General features: G+C 34.2%; 1 protein-coding gene and 1 long non-coding RNA gene across 4 annotated transcripts in view; one reads left to right on the top strand and one right to left on the bottom strand.

Moving 5' to 3' along the window:
• Positions 1-17,615, bottom strand: part of LOC127724764 (uncharacterized) — a 567,962-nt gene extending 550,347 nt beyond the window's left edge. For 2 of the 3 annotated variants that reach the window (XR_007992667.1, XR_007992668.1), the window contains exon 1: positions 17,428-17,615. This is a non-coding gene — a long non-coding RNA (uncharacterized LOC127724764). The remainder of the gene's footprint in view (positions 1-17,427) is intronic. The other variant, XR_007992666.1, reaches the window with a different exon arrangement.
• Positions 1-21,412, top strand: part of LOC127724673 (phosphatidylinositol-binding clathrin assembly protein LAP-like) — a 488,025-nt gene that overhangs the window by 375,150 nt on the left and 91,463 nt on the right. Inside the window, exon 16 of the mRNA XM_052231711.1 lies at positions 11,122-11,184. Within this exon, the coding sequence (XP_052087671.1) occupies positions 11,122-11,184 (63 nt within the window). The remainder of the gene's footprint in view (positions 1-11,121; positions 11,185-21,412) is intronic.

Below are 21,412 nucleotides of genomic sequence, written 5' to 3'. Positions count from 1 at the left end.
AAAGGGAAGGCTGGGATTGATTTTGGGGGTAATGAATCATAAGGGGGTTCAAAAAATTGGGGAGGGGGATTTATTTTTCCTTTTTTTTCTTTAAAATTTTTTCATTTTAGATTGGTTATTTCTAATTTATATATATAAGCAAATAATAATGATATGGTTTGAATAGGTAAATTAAAATTTTTTTAAGTTCTTAGACCACATTCATTCTGTGTCAGAAACCTATGCTGTGTCAAATATTTAATCACAATCCAAATTCAGTGCTGTATCAAGCTTGAATGTTGTGTCCATACTTGCCCCAACTGTTCAGGGTTCGACCTCTGCGTTCGTATCAAGCTGCGCGCAGCGGAGCATTTTATTTTTATTTGTTGTGTGTGCATTTTGTTTGAACGTGTAGTAAAACTGAGTAACATTTTGTCTTGGAAGTTTCACTTTCTATATTTGGATGTGGAATGTTTTATTATAAATTTAGGTCTGTGTGCGCGTTTGTGATTGTGAAGTCACGGGATCTCAAATATATATGTGGAGTTAGAATATTAATATCTTTTCAAGGGAGACCGTTGAACAGAGCACATGTGTATTGATAAGAGTAACACGATAACTATTGATTTTATTTTTTACAGGTCATTGATGTCGGATCATGCATGCATTTTACATACACATGTTAAGGGGTTTGATTTTGATTTTGATTTTGATTTTAGGGTTTTAACGCCACTTTTTAGCACCGCTTTTGGGCTATTTTGTGGCGGCCAGTTTTTATTGGTGGAGGAAGCCGGAGAAAACCACCAACCTTCGATAGGAAAACTGACAATCCTAGTCAATTAAGATTGGAGTCGAGTGCACCCACACAAGCGATGTTCAAAGTCACTGGCTAGTGATTACAGTAGTAACTACTTAGACCAGTCGGCCACCGAGGCCCCCATGTTTACAGGAGCTCATATTTGTACTTGAATGCATGTTTAGAAATTTGATTGTAGGATTTCAGTATTATTTACTAACTTGGAAGCAATTTCTACGTCACTGATTTTAATTTCTCAATCAAGCACACAGCACGTGTATTTATAGTGCTAACAGGAATATATTTTCTTGATTCATTTTACAGGTAAACTATTGTCTAATCGCTGATCACGAGTCTTCATTCATTGCATACACACAAAAATAATGCTGTTGTTATAGTATTTTAACGAAACGTTTATCGATTTATTTCAGAAAATACATGCATTGGAGCAGATTTTTGCAGGGATGGATTTCTCTTTCAGAAAGAAGTTTGTACATAAGAAGGATTAACATTTTACAGTAAAATGTATGGGACTAAAAGCGATTTTCTTTTCATAGAAATGGGATAACTAAAATAATTGAGATAAGAAACATTTACAACATGATAGCTGCAAAGTTTGAAGTTTTGATTAGTAATTTGTTGATTTGACCATTTCAGGGGTATTGACCCTGTAATAAAATGACGCGTACCATTTTGACAAAAAAAATCCAGTAAGGACATGTTGCAACAGACATTTTGGTTAAATTGTTTTGTCCATATCTATAACTCTTTCTGAGAAGAAGCGCTATGAATTCAATGTAAAAAATCAGAACATGACCTTGACCTTTGACCTTGACCTAATTTCCTTTTTTTTGGACCAAGGACCTCAAAACAAAAGACCCTAGGTCCCTATCACTTAAGGTTTACCAGTTACAAATGCACATCACTTATATCAAATGCATAAGGGGAAACTCTCATATGGAGTCTCTGGATGGCTGTGGTCAAAATTATTCTTCAGATCCTGAGGATATAACGAGCAAATTGGTGAAATAATTTTGTCGAAGTCTTTTACGGTTGCAAAGGAGATGAGCACACATGAAAAACAGTGTTTGGGGAGATAACTCTCACAATAAAAAGTGTTCGGTTAAACAGGGTCAGTCTCAAAAGCTCAATAACTGTTCGCTATCATATGCAAAAAATCTAAGCAACATCTTGCGAAACCACTATACACCACAAGAAAAAAATAATAATAATTAAAAAGCAATTATTGTTCAGAGAACAATTGAAGGTCTTTCCACCCGAAACGATATATTTTGATGTGAAAAATTAAACTCGGTTAGAAATGTAATTTTCAGTGTCAAATGATAGCTTATTACGCTGAATTTAAAAATATATGGTTTCTATACATTTTTGTTTGAAATAAGGGAGATAATTTGTTACTTCCGGTTTGAAAAAGGTCACTTCCGGTATCATTTGATAGTTAACTTGACACTGATTCCAAAAATATATGGTTCTATGTACTTTAACATTAAATATGGACAAGAAATAGCTACTTCCGGTTTGCAAAAGGTCATTTCAGGTTGATTTTTTCAAGGTCATATGGCTTGCAACTTAATGCAGAAAGTACCATAGCTTTATCAGGCATACATTAAAAGTTAAAGCAAAGGTCAAAATCTAGAACGTCAAATCAAACTTTGACCTTGACCTTAATTTCAAGGTAAGGAAACAAGGGCCTCAAATTAAAACACTCTAGGTCTCTACTATATATTGTTAATGAGTTATATTACCATACAGCTGATATTAGATATAAAAGGGGCGAAAACTCCCATTAAATGTCTACGTACCCTTTCAACTAAAATTTACGTGTTACGACATGTCGCAACTAACAATTCTGTAAAAATATTTTGTCGATATCGTGTACAATCTCTGAAAATAAGAGATAACAAGCCAAAATCAAAATTTAGAATATGACCTTGACCTTTGACCTTGACCTTATTTTCTTTTTTTTGAACCGAGGACCTCAAATCAAAAGACTTCAGGTCTCTATAAGTTATGGTTTTTTAGTTACAAATGCACATCACTTATATCAAATGCATAAGAGGAAATAACTCTCATATGGAGTCTCCGGATAGCTTCGGTCAAAATTAATCAAATAATTCTGAGGATATAACGAGCAATTTGGTAAAATAAATTAGTCGGTTTCTTATGCGGTTGTGACGTATAAGTAATAACAAGAAAAACAGTGTTCAGGGAGATAACTCTTATATGGGAAAGTATTCGGTTACGCGGTGTCAGTTTCAAGAGCATATTAACTGTTCGATATCATATACCATATGTCTCAGCGACATCTTGCGAAACAAAAAAACAGCAAAGTAAAAAAATTAGGCGGAAGAAAAAAAATAATATCAGAACAAAACCAATAAACTTTTCTGTGGAAAGACCTAAAAATAATAATAATAATCAGAACAAAATCAAAAGGTCTTTCCACAGAAAAGTGGAAAGACCTAAATAAGTTGAGCTGTAAATCTGTCATCTCATGCTGATAAAGGGACAGATAATATTGCTTAACAAACAGATGTTTAAAACAAAAAACTGAGTTGGTTAATATGTAGAAATGATTGTGTCCAGTTTCTGGTATTACCACTCCAGGAGAGGAACAATGAAGTTAATTGAAGTTTTATTTATTTTAACATTTTTGCGGTCGTATATTGGTATTACGTTGGCGTCGTCATCGTCTGAAGACACATTGGTTTTCGCACAATAACTTTAGTTTAGGTGAATGGATCTCTATGAAATTTTACCATATGGTTCAATACCACAAAAGGAAGGTTGGGATTGATTTTGGGGGTTATGGTACCATCAGTTTAGGAATTAGGGCCCAAAAAGGGGCCAAAAATAAGCATTTTTGTAACTTTCAGACATAACTTGTGTGTTAGTGTATGGATCTCTCTGACATTGTACCACAAGGTTCCATATCACAAAGGGAATGCTGGGATTGAATTTTGGGGTAATTGCCTCAAAATTTTAGGAATTAGGGGCCAAAAAGGGGTAAAAAAACAAGCATTTTCTAGTTTCATGACAATAACTTGTGTGTAAGTGTATGGATCTTTCTGAAATGTACTACAAGGTTCCATGTCACAAAGGGAAAGCTAGAATTGAGTTTGGGGGTAATTGCCGAAAACGTTTAGGAATAAAGGGGCAAAAAGGGGCCAAAAATAAGCATTTTTCTGGTTTCCAGACAATAACTTGTGTTCAAGTGTATGGATCTTTCTTAAATTATACTACAAGGTTCCATATCACAAAGGGAAAGCTGGAATTGAGTTTGGGGGTAATTGCCGAAAACGTTTAGGAATAAGGGGCCAAAAATAAGAATTTTTCTAGTTTCCAGACAATAACTTGTGTTCAAGTGTATGGATCTCTCTGAAATTGTACTGCAAGGTACCATACCACAAAGGGAAGGCTGGGATTGATTTTGGGGGTAATTGCCAAAAAACGTTTAGGAATTAGGGGCCTAAAAGGGACAAAAAACAAGCATTTTTATACGACCGCAAAAATTGAAAATTTTTTGGTCGTATATTGGTATGACGTTGGCGTCGTCGTCGTCGTCGTCGTCGTCGTCGTCTGGCGTCGTCCGGCGTCGTCCGAAGACACATTGGTTTTCGCACTCTAAGTTTAGTTTAAGTGAATGGATCTCCATGAAATTTTACCATAAGGTTCAATACCACGAAAGGAAGGTTGGGATTGATTTTGGGGGTTATGGTACCGACAGTTAAGGAATTAGGGGCCAAAAAGGGGCCAAAAATAAGCATTTTTGTAACTTCCAGACAATAACTTGTGTGTAAGTGTATGGATCTCTCTGACATTGTACCACAAGGTTCCATATCACAAAGGGAGGCTGTAATTGATTTTGGGGGTAATTGCCTCAAAATTTTAGGAATTAGGGGCCAAAAAAGGGGCAAAAAACAAGCATTTTTCTAGTTTCATGACAATAACTTGTGTTCAAGTGTTTGGATATTTCTGAAATTGTACTACAAGGTTCCATATCACAAAGGGAAAGCTGGAATTGAGTTTGTGGGTAATTGCCCGAAACATATAGGAATAGGGGGCCAAAAAGGGGCCAAAAATAAGCATTTTTCTAGTTTCCAGACAATAACTTGTGTTCAAGTGTATGGATCTCTCTGAAATTGTACTGCAAGGTACCATACCACAAAGGGAAGGCTGGGATTGAGTTTGGGGGTGATGAATCATAAGGGGGTTCAAAAAATTTGGGGGGGGGGATTTTTTTTTTTTCTTTTTTTTTTTCTTTTTTTCCTTTTTTTTTCTTTTAAAATTTTCCATTTTAAGTTATTTATTTCTGATTAATATTTAAAAGCAAATAATAATGATATGGTAGGAGATACACACCAAACAGGATGTGTAAATTATTATATAATAAGTATTGTGCAATAGCAAGAAATTTTCAATTGCACAGTATTGCACAATTGCAAGAAATCTTCAATTGCACAGTATTGCGCAATAGCAAGAAATCTTCAATTGCACAGTATTGCGCAATAGCAAGAAATATCCAATAGCACAATATTGCGCAATAGCAAGAAATTGTCAATTGTACAGTATTGCACAATAGCAAGAAATATTCAATTGCACAGTATTGTGCAAAAGAAGATACTTCGTATAAATTGCTTATTTCTTGATCAATTTCAATGGGGTTTTATTCTTGAATTCTTGGGGTTCTTTAATATGCTGAATCTAACAGTGTATTAAGTTTTTGGATTTTGGGCCCCGTTTTTAAATTGGTCCACACTGAGGTCCAAAGGGTCCAAAATTTAACTTTGTTTGATTTCATCAAAAATTGAATTATTGGAGTTCTTTGATATGCCGAATCTAACCGTGTATTTAGATTCTTAATTTTTGGTTCCGTTTTCAAATTGGTCTACATTAAGGTGAAAAGGGTCCAAAATTAAACTTAGTTTGATTTTAACAAAAATTTAATTTTTAAGGTTCTTTGATATGCTGAATCTAAACATGTATTTAGATTTTTGATTATGGGCCCAGTTTTCAAGTTGGTCCAAATCGGGGTCCAAAATTAAACTTTGTTTGATTTCAACAAAAATTGAATATATGGGGTTCTTTGATATGCTGAATCTAACCATGTATTTAGATTTTTGATTTTTGGGCCCCGTTATCAACTTTGTCCACATTGAGGTCAAAAGGGTCCAAAATTAAACTTTGTTTGATTTCATCAAAAATTGAATTCTTGGGGTTCTTTGATATGCTGAATCTAACCATGTATTTAGATTTTTTATTTGTGGACCCGCTATCAAATTGGTTCATATTGAGGTCAAAAGGGTCCAAAATTAAACTTTGTTTGATTTCATCAAAAATTGAATTATTGGGGTTCTTTGATATGCCAAATCTTTCCGTGTATTTAGATTTTTAATTTTGGGTCCCGTTTTTAAATTTGTCTACATTAAGGTCCAAAGGGTCCAAAATTAAACTTAGTTTGATTTTAACAAAAATTGAATTCTTGGGGTTCTTTGATATGCTGAATCTAAACATGTGTTTAGATTTTTGATTATGGGCCCAGTTTTCAAGTTGGTCCAAGTTGGGGTCCAAAATTAAACTTTGTTTGATTTCAACAAAAATTGAATATATGGGGTTCTTTGATATGCTGAATCTAAACATGTATTTAGATTTTAGATTTTTGGCCCAGTTTTCAAGTTGGTCCAAATTGGGGTCCAAAATTAAACTTTGTTTGATTTCATCAAAAATTGAATTATTGGGGTTCTTTGATATGCCAAATCTAACCGTGTATTTAGATTTTTAATTTTGGGTCCCGTTTTTTAAATTGGTCTACATTAAGGTCCAAAGGGTCCAAAATTAAACTTAGTTTGATTTTAACAAAAATTGAATTCTTGGGGTTCTTTGATATGCTGAATCTAAACATGTGTTTAGATTTTTGATTATGGGCCCAGTTTTCAAGTTTGTCCAAGTTGGGGTCCAAAATTAAACTTTGTTTGATTTCAACAAAAATTGAATATATGGGGTTCTTTGATATGCTGAATCTAAACATGTATTTAGATTTTAGATTTTTGGCCCAGTTTTCAAGTTGGTCCAAATTGGGGTCCAAAATTAAACTTTGTCTGATTTCAACAAAAATTGAATATATGGGGTTCTTTGATATGCTGAATCTTACCATTATTTAGATTTTTTATTTTGTGGGCCCGCTATCAAATAGGTTCATATTGAGGTCAAAAGGGTCCAAAATTAAACTTTGTTTGATTTCATCAAAAATTGAATTATTGGGATTCTTTGATATGCCAAATCTAACCGTGTTTTTAGATTTTTAATTTTGGGTCCTGTTTTTTAAATTGGTCTACATTAAGGTCCAAAGGGTCCAAAATTAAACTTAGTTTGATTTTAACAAAAATTGAATTCTTGGGGTACTTTGATATGCTGAATCTAAACATGTGTTTAGATTTTTGATTATGGGACCAGTTTTCAAGTTTGTCCAAGTTGGGGTCCAAAATTAAACTTTGTTTTATTTCAACAAAAATTGAATATATGGGGTTCTTTGATATGCTGAATCTAACCATGTATTTTGATTTTGGACATTGGACCATAATAGGTAAATTAAAAAAATTGAAGTTCTTAGACCACATTCTTTCTGTGTCAGAAACCTATGCTGTGTCAAATATTTAATCACAATCCAAATTCAGAGCTGTATCAAGCTTAAATGTTGTGTCCATACTTGCCCCAACTGTTCAGGGTTCGACCTCTGCGGTCGTATCAAGCTGCGCCCAGCGAAGCATTTTATTTAGAACATGTATTTATTTTTTGCCATGTGTCTCAAGAGCCAAATGGCTATTTGTTTTTAATTTAAAGTTTATGAATAAATGTACGGCAATCAATTGTTGACACAATAATTACATAAAATAAAAATAAATTATTATCATTATTATTTTTCTAAAACCAAAAATACATCTATAGCAGTATAGGTCAACATACAGTATTCAACAATAGTGCAAATTTATGGACAATATAAAATCAGTTGTGAATGAATATATACCGGTAAGGGACGTCTAAATTTCTTCCTCCACAATACATTATTCAAAAACTAAAGGCTTGTCCTTCAAAATGGATGTGGGTGGGTAGGAAGGGATTTTAAAATCCTCTGAGAACCAATATATACGGCGTGGGTTTTCTCATTGTTGAAGGCCGAACGGTAGCTTATAATTGCTTACATCCACTTCATTTGAACTTTGGTGGATAGTTTTCTCATTGGCAATCATACCACATCTCTTTATTTTTATACGACCGTAAAAAAAATTTTGTGGTCGTATATTGGTATGACGTTGGCGTTGTCGTAGTCTGATGACACATCAGTTTTCGCACTCTTACTTTATTTTAAGTGAATGGATCTCAATGAAATTTTACCATAAGGTTCAATACCACAATAGGAAGGTGGGGATTGATTTTGGGGGTTATGGTACTAACAGTTAAGGAATTAGGGGCCAAAAAGGGGCCAAAAATAAGCATTTTTGTAACTTCCAGACATAACTTGTGTGTAAGTGTATGGATCTCTCTGACATTGTACCACAAGGTTCCATATCACAAAGGGAATGCTGGGATTGATTTTGGGGGTAATTGCCTCCAAATTTTAGGAATTAGGGGCCAAAAAGGGGCAAAAAATAAGCATTTTTCTAGTTTCATGACAATAACTTGTGTGTAAGTGTATGGATCTCTCTGACATTGTACCACAAGGTTCCATAACACAAAGGGAATGCTGGAATTGAGTTTGGGGGTAATTGCTTCAAAATTTTAGGAATAAGGGGCCAAAAAAGGGGCAGAAAACAAACATTTTTCTAGTTTCATGACAATAACTTGTGTGTAAGTGTATGGATCTTTATGAAATTGTACAACAAGGTTCCATATCACAAGGGGAAAGCTGGAATTGAGTTTGGGGATAATTGCCTAAAATGTTTAGGAATAAGGGGCCAAAAAGGGGCCAAAAATAAGCATTTTTCTAGTTTCCAGACAATAAGTTGTGTTCAAGTGTATGGATCTCTCTGAAATTGTACTGCAAGGTACCATACCACAAAGAGAAGGCTGGGATTGATTTTGGGGGTAATTGCCTCAAAATTTTAGGAATTAGGGGCCAAAAAGGGCAAAAAAACAAGCATTTTTCTAGTTTCAGGACAATAACTTGTGTGTAAGTATATTGATCTTTATGAAATTGTACTACAAGGTTCCATATCAATAAGGGAAAGCTGGGTTTGAGTTTGGGGGTAATTGCCCTAAACGTTTAGGAATTTGGGGCCAAAAAAGGGCCAAAAAACATGAATTTTTCTAGTTTCCAGACAATGACTTGTGTTTAAGTGTATGGATCTCTCTGAAATTGTACTGCAAGGTACCATACCACAAAGGGAAGGCTGGGATTTTCCATTTTAAATTGGTTATTTCTGATTTATATATAAAGGCAAATAATAATGATATGGTTTGAATAGGTAAATTAAAATTTTTTAAGTTCTTAGACCACATTCATTCTGTGTCAGAAACCTATGCTGTGTCAAATATTTAATCACAATCCAAATTTAGTGCTGTATCAAGCTTGAATGTTGTGTCCATACTTGCCCCAACTGTTCAGGGTTCGACCTCTGCGGTCGTATCAAGCTGCGCCCAGCGGAGCATTTTATTCTAGTTTCAGGACAATAACTTGTGTGTAATTGTATGGATCTTTATGAAATTGTACTACAAGGTTCCATATCATAAAGGGAAAGCTGGGTTTGAGTTTGGGGGTAATTGCCCTAAATGCAATTACCCCCAAACTCAAAAATGTTTAGGAATTTGGGGCCAAAAAGAGGCCTAAAAACAAGCATTTTTCTAGTTTCCAGACAATAACTTGTGTTTAAGTGTATTGATCTCTCTGAAATTGTACTGCAAGGTACCATACCACAAAGGGAAGGCTGGGATTGAGTTTGGGGGTGATGAATCATAAGGGGGTTCAAAAAATTTGATGGATGGTTTTTTTTTTCCTTATTTTCCTTTTTTTTTCTTTAAAATTTTCCATTTTAAATTGGTTATTTCCGATTTATATATAAAAGCAAATAATAATGATATGGTTTGAATAGGTAAATTAAAATTTTTTAAGTTCTTAGACCACATTCATTCTGTGTCAGAAACCTATGATGTGTCAAATATTTAATCACAATCCAAATTCAGTGCTGTATCAAGCTTGAATGTTGTGTCCATACTTGCCCCAACTGTTCAGGGTTCGACCTCTGCTGTCGTATCAAGCTGCGCCCAGCGGAGCATTTTATTATAATTAATCATGAAAATTAAATATTAAAATGAATGAAGGAAAGTTTGTGATGTATTAATTCCCTACACACTAGTTAATGTGTGTATATAAAAAGAAGGTGTGGTATGATTGCCAATGAGACAACATTTGATTATTTTGTAATTCTTTGTTTGTAATATCTCAATGTATTTCATGAGGGCCTTGATTAGAAAAAAGGCAAAGCACTTAGCAGGTCAAACAAGCTTGAAAGTGCCACACATTAGAATACATCAATTTCATTTGTACTGGGGACCCTTTTATGGTCAACAATGGTGACCTTAAAAATACAGAAAACCTGGGTTGCTTTGACAGCTCATTTCTTGTTGTTTGCATTGCATCCAGTGGTAAATATTAAATTAATATGCAATTAAGTCCATTCTGATGGCACACATCATCTGTTTTAATTGAGTTTCTACTTTAATAAAGTATTCATTTAAGAAACAAATACTAACAATAGTACAATTTTGATATTAATATTTTTTATTTTAGCCTATATAGTCACTAGTTCAAATACCAGAACCACTAATTCGTTGAAGTATATTTTCAATTACAACCTTTGTCGAACTATTGGTATGTCTGACTAATGGGATGGGGTGTTTGAATAACGGATGAACCCAAGTTAATAATGTGGAGTTGTAGCAAGTAGCAATTTTTGCATCCTCCTTGCAGCCACTTCCTGTTTGCCGATATTTTCAAATTTTACAACACTCATTGTACAAGGAAAATTTCTTGGCTTCTATTTAAGGGAATGATTTTATATTTGGTCTGCATCTCGATAATGTTGAGTTGTAATGAGTAAGTAAATTTTTCATCTGCCATGCAGCCATTTCCTGTTTACCTATAGCTATAGTTTGAAATTTAACAACACTCATTGTACAAGGAAAATTTTTGTCACAACTATAATCCAGTACATGTTACCTCCATCAATTGCATGCAGCGATGCAGGTCCAGATCTGGTATTGGTCTTATTTATATTGACAATTTTAAACAGATAGCTAAAGCTATATCTATATCTTTGTATTTTTTTCAGATGACTGGAAGTTCTGTTTCACAAAATATGATGTACCAACAACCTATTGGACAGCCTTTAATGGTAAATTACAAAGCATTTGCTTTTATAAAATGAAATCAAAGTAAAATAATGACCAAAGTTCAAAACCAGCTTATAAGTATTTAGTGATGTTGGTTGGCCGGGCAGGGAAAAGTCTATCTAATTTGTGTAATGATCCCTGAAACATCACAGAAAGATTGCACACGTGTTGAATTTGTGCACCTGATATTAAGAAATTGTTCAAGAAATTTTTTCCCCATTTTTCCAGACTTTGGAATTAGAAATTTTTATGCAAAATTTAATAAAGATGGCATTCATTAGTTTTGTGTTCTCAACTCCTAATACAGTTTTCAACATTGATCTCTGACACTTTATAGAAAGATTGCACACATGTTAAAGTTGTGCACCTGCTATTACTGAATTGTTTGAGGAATTTATATTGCCCCTGCCGACTTTGGTCAGGCACATAAAGTTTTACCCTTATCTGTCATTCCGTCATTCTGCAAAGAACAGTTATACAGAATTTTTTTCTAAATGCCTTCGCATATTGAGCTGAGTTTTAGTATGTGAGTCTACTATGATGGATTAATTACAGATTGAGTATATGTTTGGTTCCGCTGGGTGATTTTTTACGAAATTACGGGCTTTGGACTTTGAAAAATTCCACTTCTAAAAATGGCTTCAAGCTTTTTTTGCGATTGGGGTCATTTCTGAGTTTGGGAACTAAGTCATTTTTGTCGAGCCTGCAACTTTTGTTGCAGAAAGCTCGACAAAGGGATAGTGATCCGGCGGCGGCGTTAGCTAACTTCTTAAAAGCTTTATATTTTAGAAGCTAGAAGACCTGGATGCTTCATACTTTGTATATAGATGCCTTATGTTACGAAGTTTCCGTCTGTCATATGTCCATTGTCCTTGACCTCATTTTCATGGTTCAGTGACTACTTGAAAAAAAAAACAACATTTTTTGTAATGTTAATTTCTTTCTTATTATGAGTAATAGGATAACTATATTTAGTATGTGCATACCTTGCAAGGTCTTCATGCCCGCCAGACAATTTTCATTGGACCTCGACTTCATTTCATGGATCAGTGAACAAGGTTAAGTTTTCGTGGTCTAGTCCATATATCAGATACTATAATCAGTAGGTCTACTATATTTGGTATATGTAATGATTGTAAGGTGTACATGTCCAACTGGTAAGTGTCATCTGACCTTGACCTCATTTGCATGGTTCAGTGGTCAAAGTATAGTTTTTGAGTTTTGGTCTTTTTTTCTAATACTATATGCAATAGGTCAACTATAAATGGTGTATGGAAATATTTTATGATGTACATGTCAGTCTCACAGGTTTTATTTGACCTTGACCTCATTTTCACTGTTCATTTCTAAGTGTTAGGTTTTTGTGTTTTGGTCTGTTTTTCTTCAACTATAAGCTATAGATCAACTATATTTGATGTATGGAAGGATTGTAAGGTGTATATGTCTGTCTGGCAGGTATCAGCTGACCTTGACCTCATTTTCATGGTTCATTGGTCAATGTTAAGTTTTCATGGTTAAGTTTTGTCGAGCCTGCGACTTTTGTCGCAGAAAGCTCGACATAGGGATAGTCCGCCGGCGGCGGCGGCGGCGGTGTTAGCTTACTTCTTAAAAGCTTTATATTTTAGAAGGTGGAAGACCTGGATGCTTCATACTTTGTATATGGATGCCTCATGTTATGAAGTTTCCGTCAGTCACATGTCCAATGTCCTTGACCTCATTTTCATGGTTCAGTGACTACTTGAAAAAAAAGTTAACATTTTTTGTAATGTTAAATTCTCTTTTATTATAAGTAGTAGGATAACTATATTTGGTATGTGCGTACCTTGCAAGGTCCTCATGCCTGTCAGACAGTTTTCACTTGACCTCTACCTCATTTCATGGATCAGTGAACAAGGTTAAGTTTTGGTGGTCAAGTCCATATCTGAGATACTATAAGCAATAGGTCAAGTATATTCGGTGTATGGAAGGACTGTAAGGTGTACATGTCCAACTGGCAGGTGTCATCTGACCTTGACCTCATTTTCATGGTTCAGTGGTTATAGTTAAGTTTTTGTGTTTTGGTCTGTTTTTCTTATACTGTATGCAATAGGTCTACTATATTTGGTATATGGAATGATTGTAAGGTGTACATGTCTAGCTGGCAGGTGTCATTTGACCTTGACCTCATTTTCATGGTTCAGTGGTCAAAGTTAAGATTTTGAGTTTTGGTCTTTTTTTCTAATACTATATGCAATAGGTCAACTATATTTGGTGTATGGAGATATTTTATGATCTTTATGTCAGTCGCGCAGGTTTTATTTGACCTAGACCTCATTTTCACAGTTCATTGCTCAGTGTTAAGTTTTTGTGTTTTGGTCTGTTTTTCTTAAACTTTATGCAATATGTCAACTATATTTGTTGTATGGAAGAATTGTTAGCTGTACATGCCTGCCTGGCATGGTTCATCTGACCTTGACCTCATTTTCATGGTTCATTGGTCAATGTTTAGTTTTCTTGGTTAATGATAAATTTATGTGACAGTTGTAATAAAGCTTTATATTTAGGACTATCAACATAATATCAATGATTAGTAAAGAAGGCGAGACATTTCAGCGTGTGCACTCTTGTGTTTTTTAGATACTATAAGCAATAGGTCAACTATATTTTATGCCAAAATTGATTGTAAGGTGTACATGTCTGGATGGCATGGTTCATTTGACCTTGACCTTATTTTCATGGTTCATTGGTCAATGTTAAGTTTTCTTGTTTAAGACTGTTTCTTAGAAACAATAAGCAATAGGTCAACTATGTTTGGTTTATTGAATGATTGTAAGGTGTACATGTATTTCTCGTTTGGTTTGTCTGACCTTGACCTCATTTTCTTAGATCATGTTAAGTTTATGTGTTACTTGTAGTAAAGCTTTGTATTTAGGACTATCAACATTAAATCAATGGTTAGTAAAGAAAGCGAGACATTTCAGCGTGTGCACTCTTGTTTCATTAAAAGTTACAAAAGATGGTACCAATTTTGTGTAATCAACTCCTCATACAGGCTTCAAACCAGACATTTGAAACTTCACAGAATGTTTGCAAGTTGTGCATCTGCTTTTGTGGAATTGTTAGATAAATTTTACTCATTTCCCAGGTTTGGGAACTTATCGTTTTTTTTCAGCAAAAACTTCACAAGATGGTAACAATTTTTATACGACCTTTGCGGACGTATATTGGTATGACGTTGGCGTCGTTGTCGTCGTCCGAAGACTCATTGGTTTTCGCACTCTAACTTTAGTTTAAGTGAATGGATCTCTATGAAATTTTACCATAAGGTTCAATACCACAAAAAGAAGGTGGGGATTGATTTTGGGGGTTATGGTACCAACAGTTAAGGAATTAGGGGCCAAAATTGGGCCAAAGATAAGCATTTTTGTATCTTCCAGACATAACTTGTTTGTTAGTGTATGGATCTCTCTGACATTGTACCACAAGGTTCCATATCACAAAGGGAATGCTAGGATGAATTTGGGGGTAATTGCTTCCAAATTTTAGGAATTAGGGGCCAAAAAGGGGCAAAAAACGAGCATTTTTCTAGTTTCATGACAATAACTTGTGTGTAAGTGTATGGATCTCTCTGACATTGTACCACAAGGTTCCATATCACAATGGAAATGCTGGGATTGATTTTGGGAGTAATTGCCTCCAAATTTTAGGAATTAAGGGCCGAAAAGGGGCAAAAAAACAAGCATTTTTCTAGTTTCCAGACAATAACTTGTGTTCAAGTGTATGGATATTTATGAAATTGTACTACAAGGTTCCATATCTCAAAGGGAAAGCTGGAAATGAGTTTGGGGGTAATTGCCCAAAACGTTTAGGAATAAGGGCCAAAAAGGGGCCAAAAATATGCATTTTTCTAGTTTCCAGACAATAACTTGTGTTCAAGTGTATGGATCTCTCTGAAATTGTACTGCAAGGTACCATACCACAAAGGGAAGGCTGGGATTGATTTTGGGGGTAATTGCCTCAAAATTTTAGGAATTAGGGGCCATAAAGGGGCCAAAAATAAGCATTTTTGTAACTTCCAGATATTACTTGTTTGTTAGTGTATGGATCTCTCTGACATTGTACCACAAAGTTCCATATCACAAAGGGAATGCTGGGGTTAATTTTGGGGGTAATTGCTTCCAAATTTTAGGAATTAGGGGCCAAAAACGAGCATTTTTCTAGTTTCATGACAATAAATTGTGCGTAAGTGTATGGATCTCTCTGACATTGTACCACAAGGTTTCATATCACAAAGGAAATGCTGGGATTGATTTTGGGGATAATTGCCTCGAAATTTTAGGAATTAGGGGCCAAAAAGGGGCAAAAAACAAGCATTTTTCTAGTTTCAGGACAATAACTTGTGTGTAAGTGTATGGATCGTTATGAAATTGTACTACAAGGTTCCATATCACAAAAGGAAAGCTGGGTTTGAGTTTGGGGGTAATAGCCCTAAATGTTTAGGAATTTGGGGCCAAAAAACAAGCATTTTTCTAGTTTCCAGACAATAACTTGTGTTCAAGTGTATGGATCTCTCTGAAATTGTACTGCAAGGTACCATACCACAAAGGGTAGGCTGGGATTGAGTTTGGGGGTGATGAATCATAAGGGGGTTCAAAAAATTGGGGGGGGGTTTCCTTTTTTTTCTTTTTTTTTCTTTAAAATTTTCCATTTTAAGTTGGTTATTTCTGATTTATATATAAAAGCAAGTAATAATGATATGGTTTGAATAGGTAAATTAAATTTTTTTAAGCTCTTAGACCACATTCATTCTGTGTCAGAAACCTATGCTGTGTCAAATATTTAATCACAATCCAAATTCAGAGTTGTATCAAGCTTGAATGTTGTGTCCATACTTGCCCCAACTGTTCAGGGTTCGACTTCTGCAGTCGCATCAAGCTGTGGAGCATTTTATTGACTTATATCTCTGAAACTAAAGCAAATGTATAACGCATAATATATGCATTATTTCATGCATCAATTGTAAATAAAAATATCAGGTGAGCTACACAGGCTCCTTGGAGCCTCTAGTTTTTATACTATAAGCAATAGGTCATATATATTCTGTGAGTGGAGGGATTGTATTAAAGGTGTACATGTATTTCCAGCTTGGTTTATCTGACCTTGACCTCATTTTCTTGGATCATAAATGTTAATGTGATACTGGTAGTAAAACTTTATATGTAGGACTATCAACATAAAATCAATGGTCAGTATAGTAGGCGAGACATTTCAGCGTGTGCACTCTCATATTTCAATATATTAACATTTGAGTATTTTATTCATTTTGTTGTTCCCCGAATAACACATTGCGGGGGACATGGAAATACCGTCCGTGTGTCCATCCAGTCTTGTTAGCGCTCTCACAGGTACAATTCTTGCCAGATTTTTATACACCCGTTTACAGGATGTATTATGGTATACTGTTGTCCGACTGTCCGTCCATCCGTCTTTCCGTCCATCGTCAACATGTCGGACATTCACTCAAAAACGCTTTAACCAATTTGCATAAAACTTTGGTGAATTGTTTATATCTATTGACGTTAGCTCCATTTCATTTTTTATAAATTTTAGATTTTTACGTTTCAGAGTTACAGGGTTTTATTCATTAAAAAAGGGGGGTTTTTCCAGTTTTAGGACAATAACTCAAGAATGCTTTCACCAATTTGCAAGAAATTGTGGTGAATTGTTTATATCTGTTGACATGAGCTCCCTTTTGATTTTTATATATTTTAGATTTTACGTTTCCGAGTTACAGGGTTTTATTCATAAAAAAAAGGGGGATTTTCCAGTTTACGGACAAAAAATCAAAAATGCTTTCAGCAGTTCTTATGAAATTTTGGTGAACTGTTTATATCTATTGATGTAAGCTCCGTTTAGAATTTGATAAATTTTACATTTTACATTTTACATTTCTGAGTTATGGGGTTTTATTCATAAAAAAAAGGGCAGATTTTCCAGTTTTTCGGACAATAACTCAAAAATGCTGTCAGCAATTCTCATGAAACTTTGGTGAATTGTTTATATCTATTGATGTAAGCTCCCTTTACATTTTCATAATTTTCTAATATGACATTGAGAATTAATTGAACTTTAATTGTCTGACAACAGATTTACTAAGTATTGCGCAACAGCACAGTGTATTGCACAACAGCAAGAAATCTTTAATTGAATATAAATTCAATTCATATAACCAATTTCAAGTTCTTTAACTACATTTATTCAGAAACCTATAATATGTCAAATATTTAATACAATCCAAATTCAGACCTGTATCAAGCTTGAATATTGTGTCCATTTTTGCCCCAACTGTTCAGGGTTGGACCTCTGCGGGCGTATCCAGCTGCTCTCAGCAAAGCAGTTTATTATAAAACTTATACTATAGGTTAATATCAGCAATATCTCGGACAAGTTTTATAATGGTGGTCGATCCACTTTTTATGCCCCCTCTGTAGCAGTGGGGGCATTAAGTTCTACCCTTGTCCGTCTGTACGTAGATACGTACGTACGAACGTACGTTCTGTACATCCCAAAATTGGTTTCCGTTCTCTAACTTGAGTTTGCCTCAACCAAATGTTATGAAACTTAATCACAATGCTTATTACCACAAAGCACAAATCAAGTTTGAATTTTGGTGGCGTCACTTAAACAGTTCTAGAGTTATGCCCCTTTATAAATGGAAAAATTGCAAAATTTTTAGTTTCCGTTCTCTAACTTAAGTTTGCCTCAACTAAATGTTATGAAACTTATACTCAATGCTTATTACCACAAAACACAGATCAAGTTTGAATTTTGGTGGCGTCACTTTAACCGTTCTAGAGTTATGCCCCTTTATAAATGGAAAAATTGCAAAAAGTAATTTTTAGTCCCCTACCGACGAAGTCGGAGGGGACTTTAGTTTTGCACTCTGTCCGTCTGTCCATCTGTCCGTCTGTCCGTTTGTCCATCTGTCAGTCTGGCAAATCAGCTTTCCACACTTTTTTTCTTCGTTCTTGAAGATATTGATTTGATATTTGGTATGTAGTTTTATCATGACAAGTTATAGATCAAGTTCGAATTTTGTTCCGGTCTGATGATTTAGTCCAGAGTTATGGATCATAACTCTGGACCATATCTAATGTTAGAGTACAGACTATGTTAAACCATATTTCTGTACAAAGGGAGAGAACTCATTTTTTAAAAGACATTCTTTGTTAAATTATTTGAAGAATTTTTTGGCAGGTTTGTTTGTTATTTAGTATAAACTAATTTTCTGAATGTTATATATATAAAAAAAATTATGAAGAGAAATCCTTTAATTAGATAATAATCTATTTTTTATTAATGTATATGTTGTTACAACCGCCTTTACATTTGCAAGAGAGATAACCCTGTCCACCAGTTTTGGAAAAAATTTTCACAGCTTCCCTTAGGGAAAGTTGTAAATCTGGAATTTGTGTAACGGACAAAGAAGAGTCACTAATTGATTCTAGTTGGTTTCTGCTTAAGACTCATGATAAATTACCAGCTATTGTCCTTACACGATAGCCAAAATTTCCTACTTCCACAACAACACCTTGTATATTCCTCGGATCGGTCGGTGCTCGGACATACTGTGGTATTGGGATAATAATATTGTCTCCAACAGATAACTCACTCAGTTTCTGTTTTGTATTTCTTGTAAGGACATCTGCTTGGATTTGTTTGCCAGACAATGCACGTTTTATTGCACGAATGATTGGGGTTTCGACTTCCTCTGATACAACTTCAATAGTTGTACTAGTTGATCCAGTTTCACTATTAGTCACAGAATCGTTAGGTTCTCCTTCTGATTCTACCGATTCAGCATCTGTGTTTTCATCCGTGCCATCAACCTCAATGTCACTGTTCTCCTCTGAAACCTCTTTGAACACTTTCTCCAAATCTTCCTCAGTTTCAAGATTTGGCAAAAGTTCCTTGGGCAAAGAAGATGAAGATAAACCTATCTTATACCTCTTTTGCATTTTTAACTTTAGAAATTAACTCATTCAATTTGTCCCTAGTGCTTAGATGTGTTATTCTCAGCAAATTGCTGAACTTCTTGATAGAATTTATCCTGTTGATCAACAATACTAGCCATTTTTTTGAACACCTTAACTTTTACTTTTGTTAATGACCATGTGAAAGACCAGTGAACAGGAGTTCAATTTATAACTTCAAGGCAATATAAATGAATCAATATAACTTTAAAAATAGCATTGAAAAGTTTTTATAGTGGGTATCAACACTTTTTTTTATCACAATATCCATATGATAAATTATTGTACAAGTTATAAGTGAAATTAAGCCTTATTTTGTACAAATTGTAATTTGTACAAGCACTTTTTGTACAAATTATAATTTGTACAAGGTCAAAATACAAATTATAATTTGTAAAAAATTTTTGTACAAATTATAATTTGTTCAAAATGATAACTTGTACACAACATATATTATTAGTTACATAGTGTGCAAGTGACCTAATATGATATATATGGGGTCAGTAAATTCCATATGGGGTGAGAGCGAAGCTCGAATCCCCATATGGAATTTACTGACCCCATATATATCGTATTAGGTCACTAGCACACTATGTAACGAATTTATCTTACAGACTATCTTAACATGTGGTATTTAGACTAGTGGCCTATCAAAGTGATCAAGTCTTCAATACCGTACGTTAGTATTTAGAACCTTCTTTCATTGGTCTATACAAAAACAAATGCTAACAGTAACAACTTGTCAGCTTTAAATGTGTTTTATGAATTTATTTCAATCGTTCATCATCAATTTCTTCGTCTGTTGAAACCTTTAAGATTTTCCCTCAACACCGTTGTTTTTATAAAGGGACATTACACCACTACTAACCGTGTATTGAAATAAGCTCCGCCTACTAACCCAATATGGAACCCTACTAACCCAATATGGAATATACACGGTCTCCACGCAGATGCTTTTAACCAATCATATTCCTAGAAATGTATAGGAGGTAAGATAAATTTCAATACATTACATTGTGTAGATAAAAGTTGTTGACATTTTATAGATAAGTTACAAATCTATATTAGTTTGTGACAAATGAAAGAAAAAATATTCGGAACTATTAATTATATTTGATTATAATTTGAAAATGGATATACACTGTAATTTTACTTCATACCTACTTTTAGAAAACTATTAATGATATCTAATGTTTTTTTCATCATGCTTATAAGATATTGATTGATAATTGGTATATAGTTTTATCATGACAAGTTACAGATCAAGTTCAAATTTTTGTTTTGGTCTAATAATTTTGTGCAGAGTTATGGTCCTTGGACTTGAAAAATTCACTCATATAATCAGTTTTCCACACTGGTTTTAATCATGCTTGAAGATATTGACATATTTACTTTTTGTTTACACCATGACAAGTTATAGAACAAGTTAGCATTATGTTCCAGTATAATGAATTTTTACCCAGTAGGGGACTATGTATTGCAATACTCTCAGAATGCTTGTTAAAATTTGAGTTATCTTCCTTTGTCCATGATTATAGTTGAATCAACTACAATGAATGCTTTATACAATGCAATGTTTTTAATTTTTACTTCCACTGATAAAACACAGATCAAGTTGAATTTGGATAGTGTCACTTTAACCATTATTGAGTTATGCCCTTTATAAATCGAGAGATTGCAAAATTTTTAGTTTCCATTCTGTAACTTAAGTTTGCCCCAACCAAACATTATGAAACCTATACACAATATTCATTACCACAAAACTAAGATCAAGTACAAAATTTTTGTTTCCGTTTTCTAACTTTAGTTTGTCTCAACCAAATGTTATGAAACTTATACACAATGCTTATCACTACATTATAAATACAGATTAAGTACGAAATTTGGTGGCAACACTTTTACCATTCTTGAGTTATGTCCCTTTATAAACATAAAAATTGCTGAATTTTTAGTTTCCGTTCTCTAACTTTAGTTTGTCTCAACCAAATGTTATAAAACTTATACACAACCGTTCTAGAGTTATGCGTGTTTACAAATAGAAAAATTGCTGAATTTTTAGTTTCTGTTCTCTACTTAAGTTAGCCTCAACCAAATGTTATGAGACTTACACACAATGCGTATTACCACAAAACTCAGATCAAGTTCAAATTAGGGTAGCGTCACTTTTACCGTTCTTCAGTTATGTCCCTTTATAACTATATGATATGCAAGCGGGGGC

Source organism: Mytilus californianus, unplaced genomic scaffold, assembly GCF_021869535.1.
Source record: "Mytilus californianus isolate M0D057914Y unplaced genomic scaffold, xbMytCali1.0.p SCAF_14, whole genome shotgun sequence".
Lineage (NCBI taxonomy): Eukaryota > Metazoa > Mollusca > Bivalvia > Mytilida > Mytilidae > Mytilus > Mytilus californianus.
Note: the sequence above shows the minus strand (reverse complement) of the source record. Positions and strands in the feature narration are given on the sequence as shown.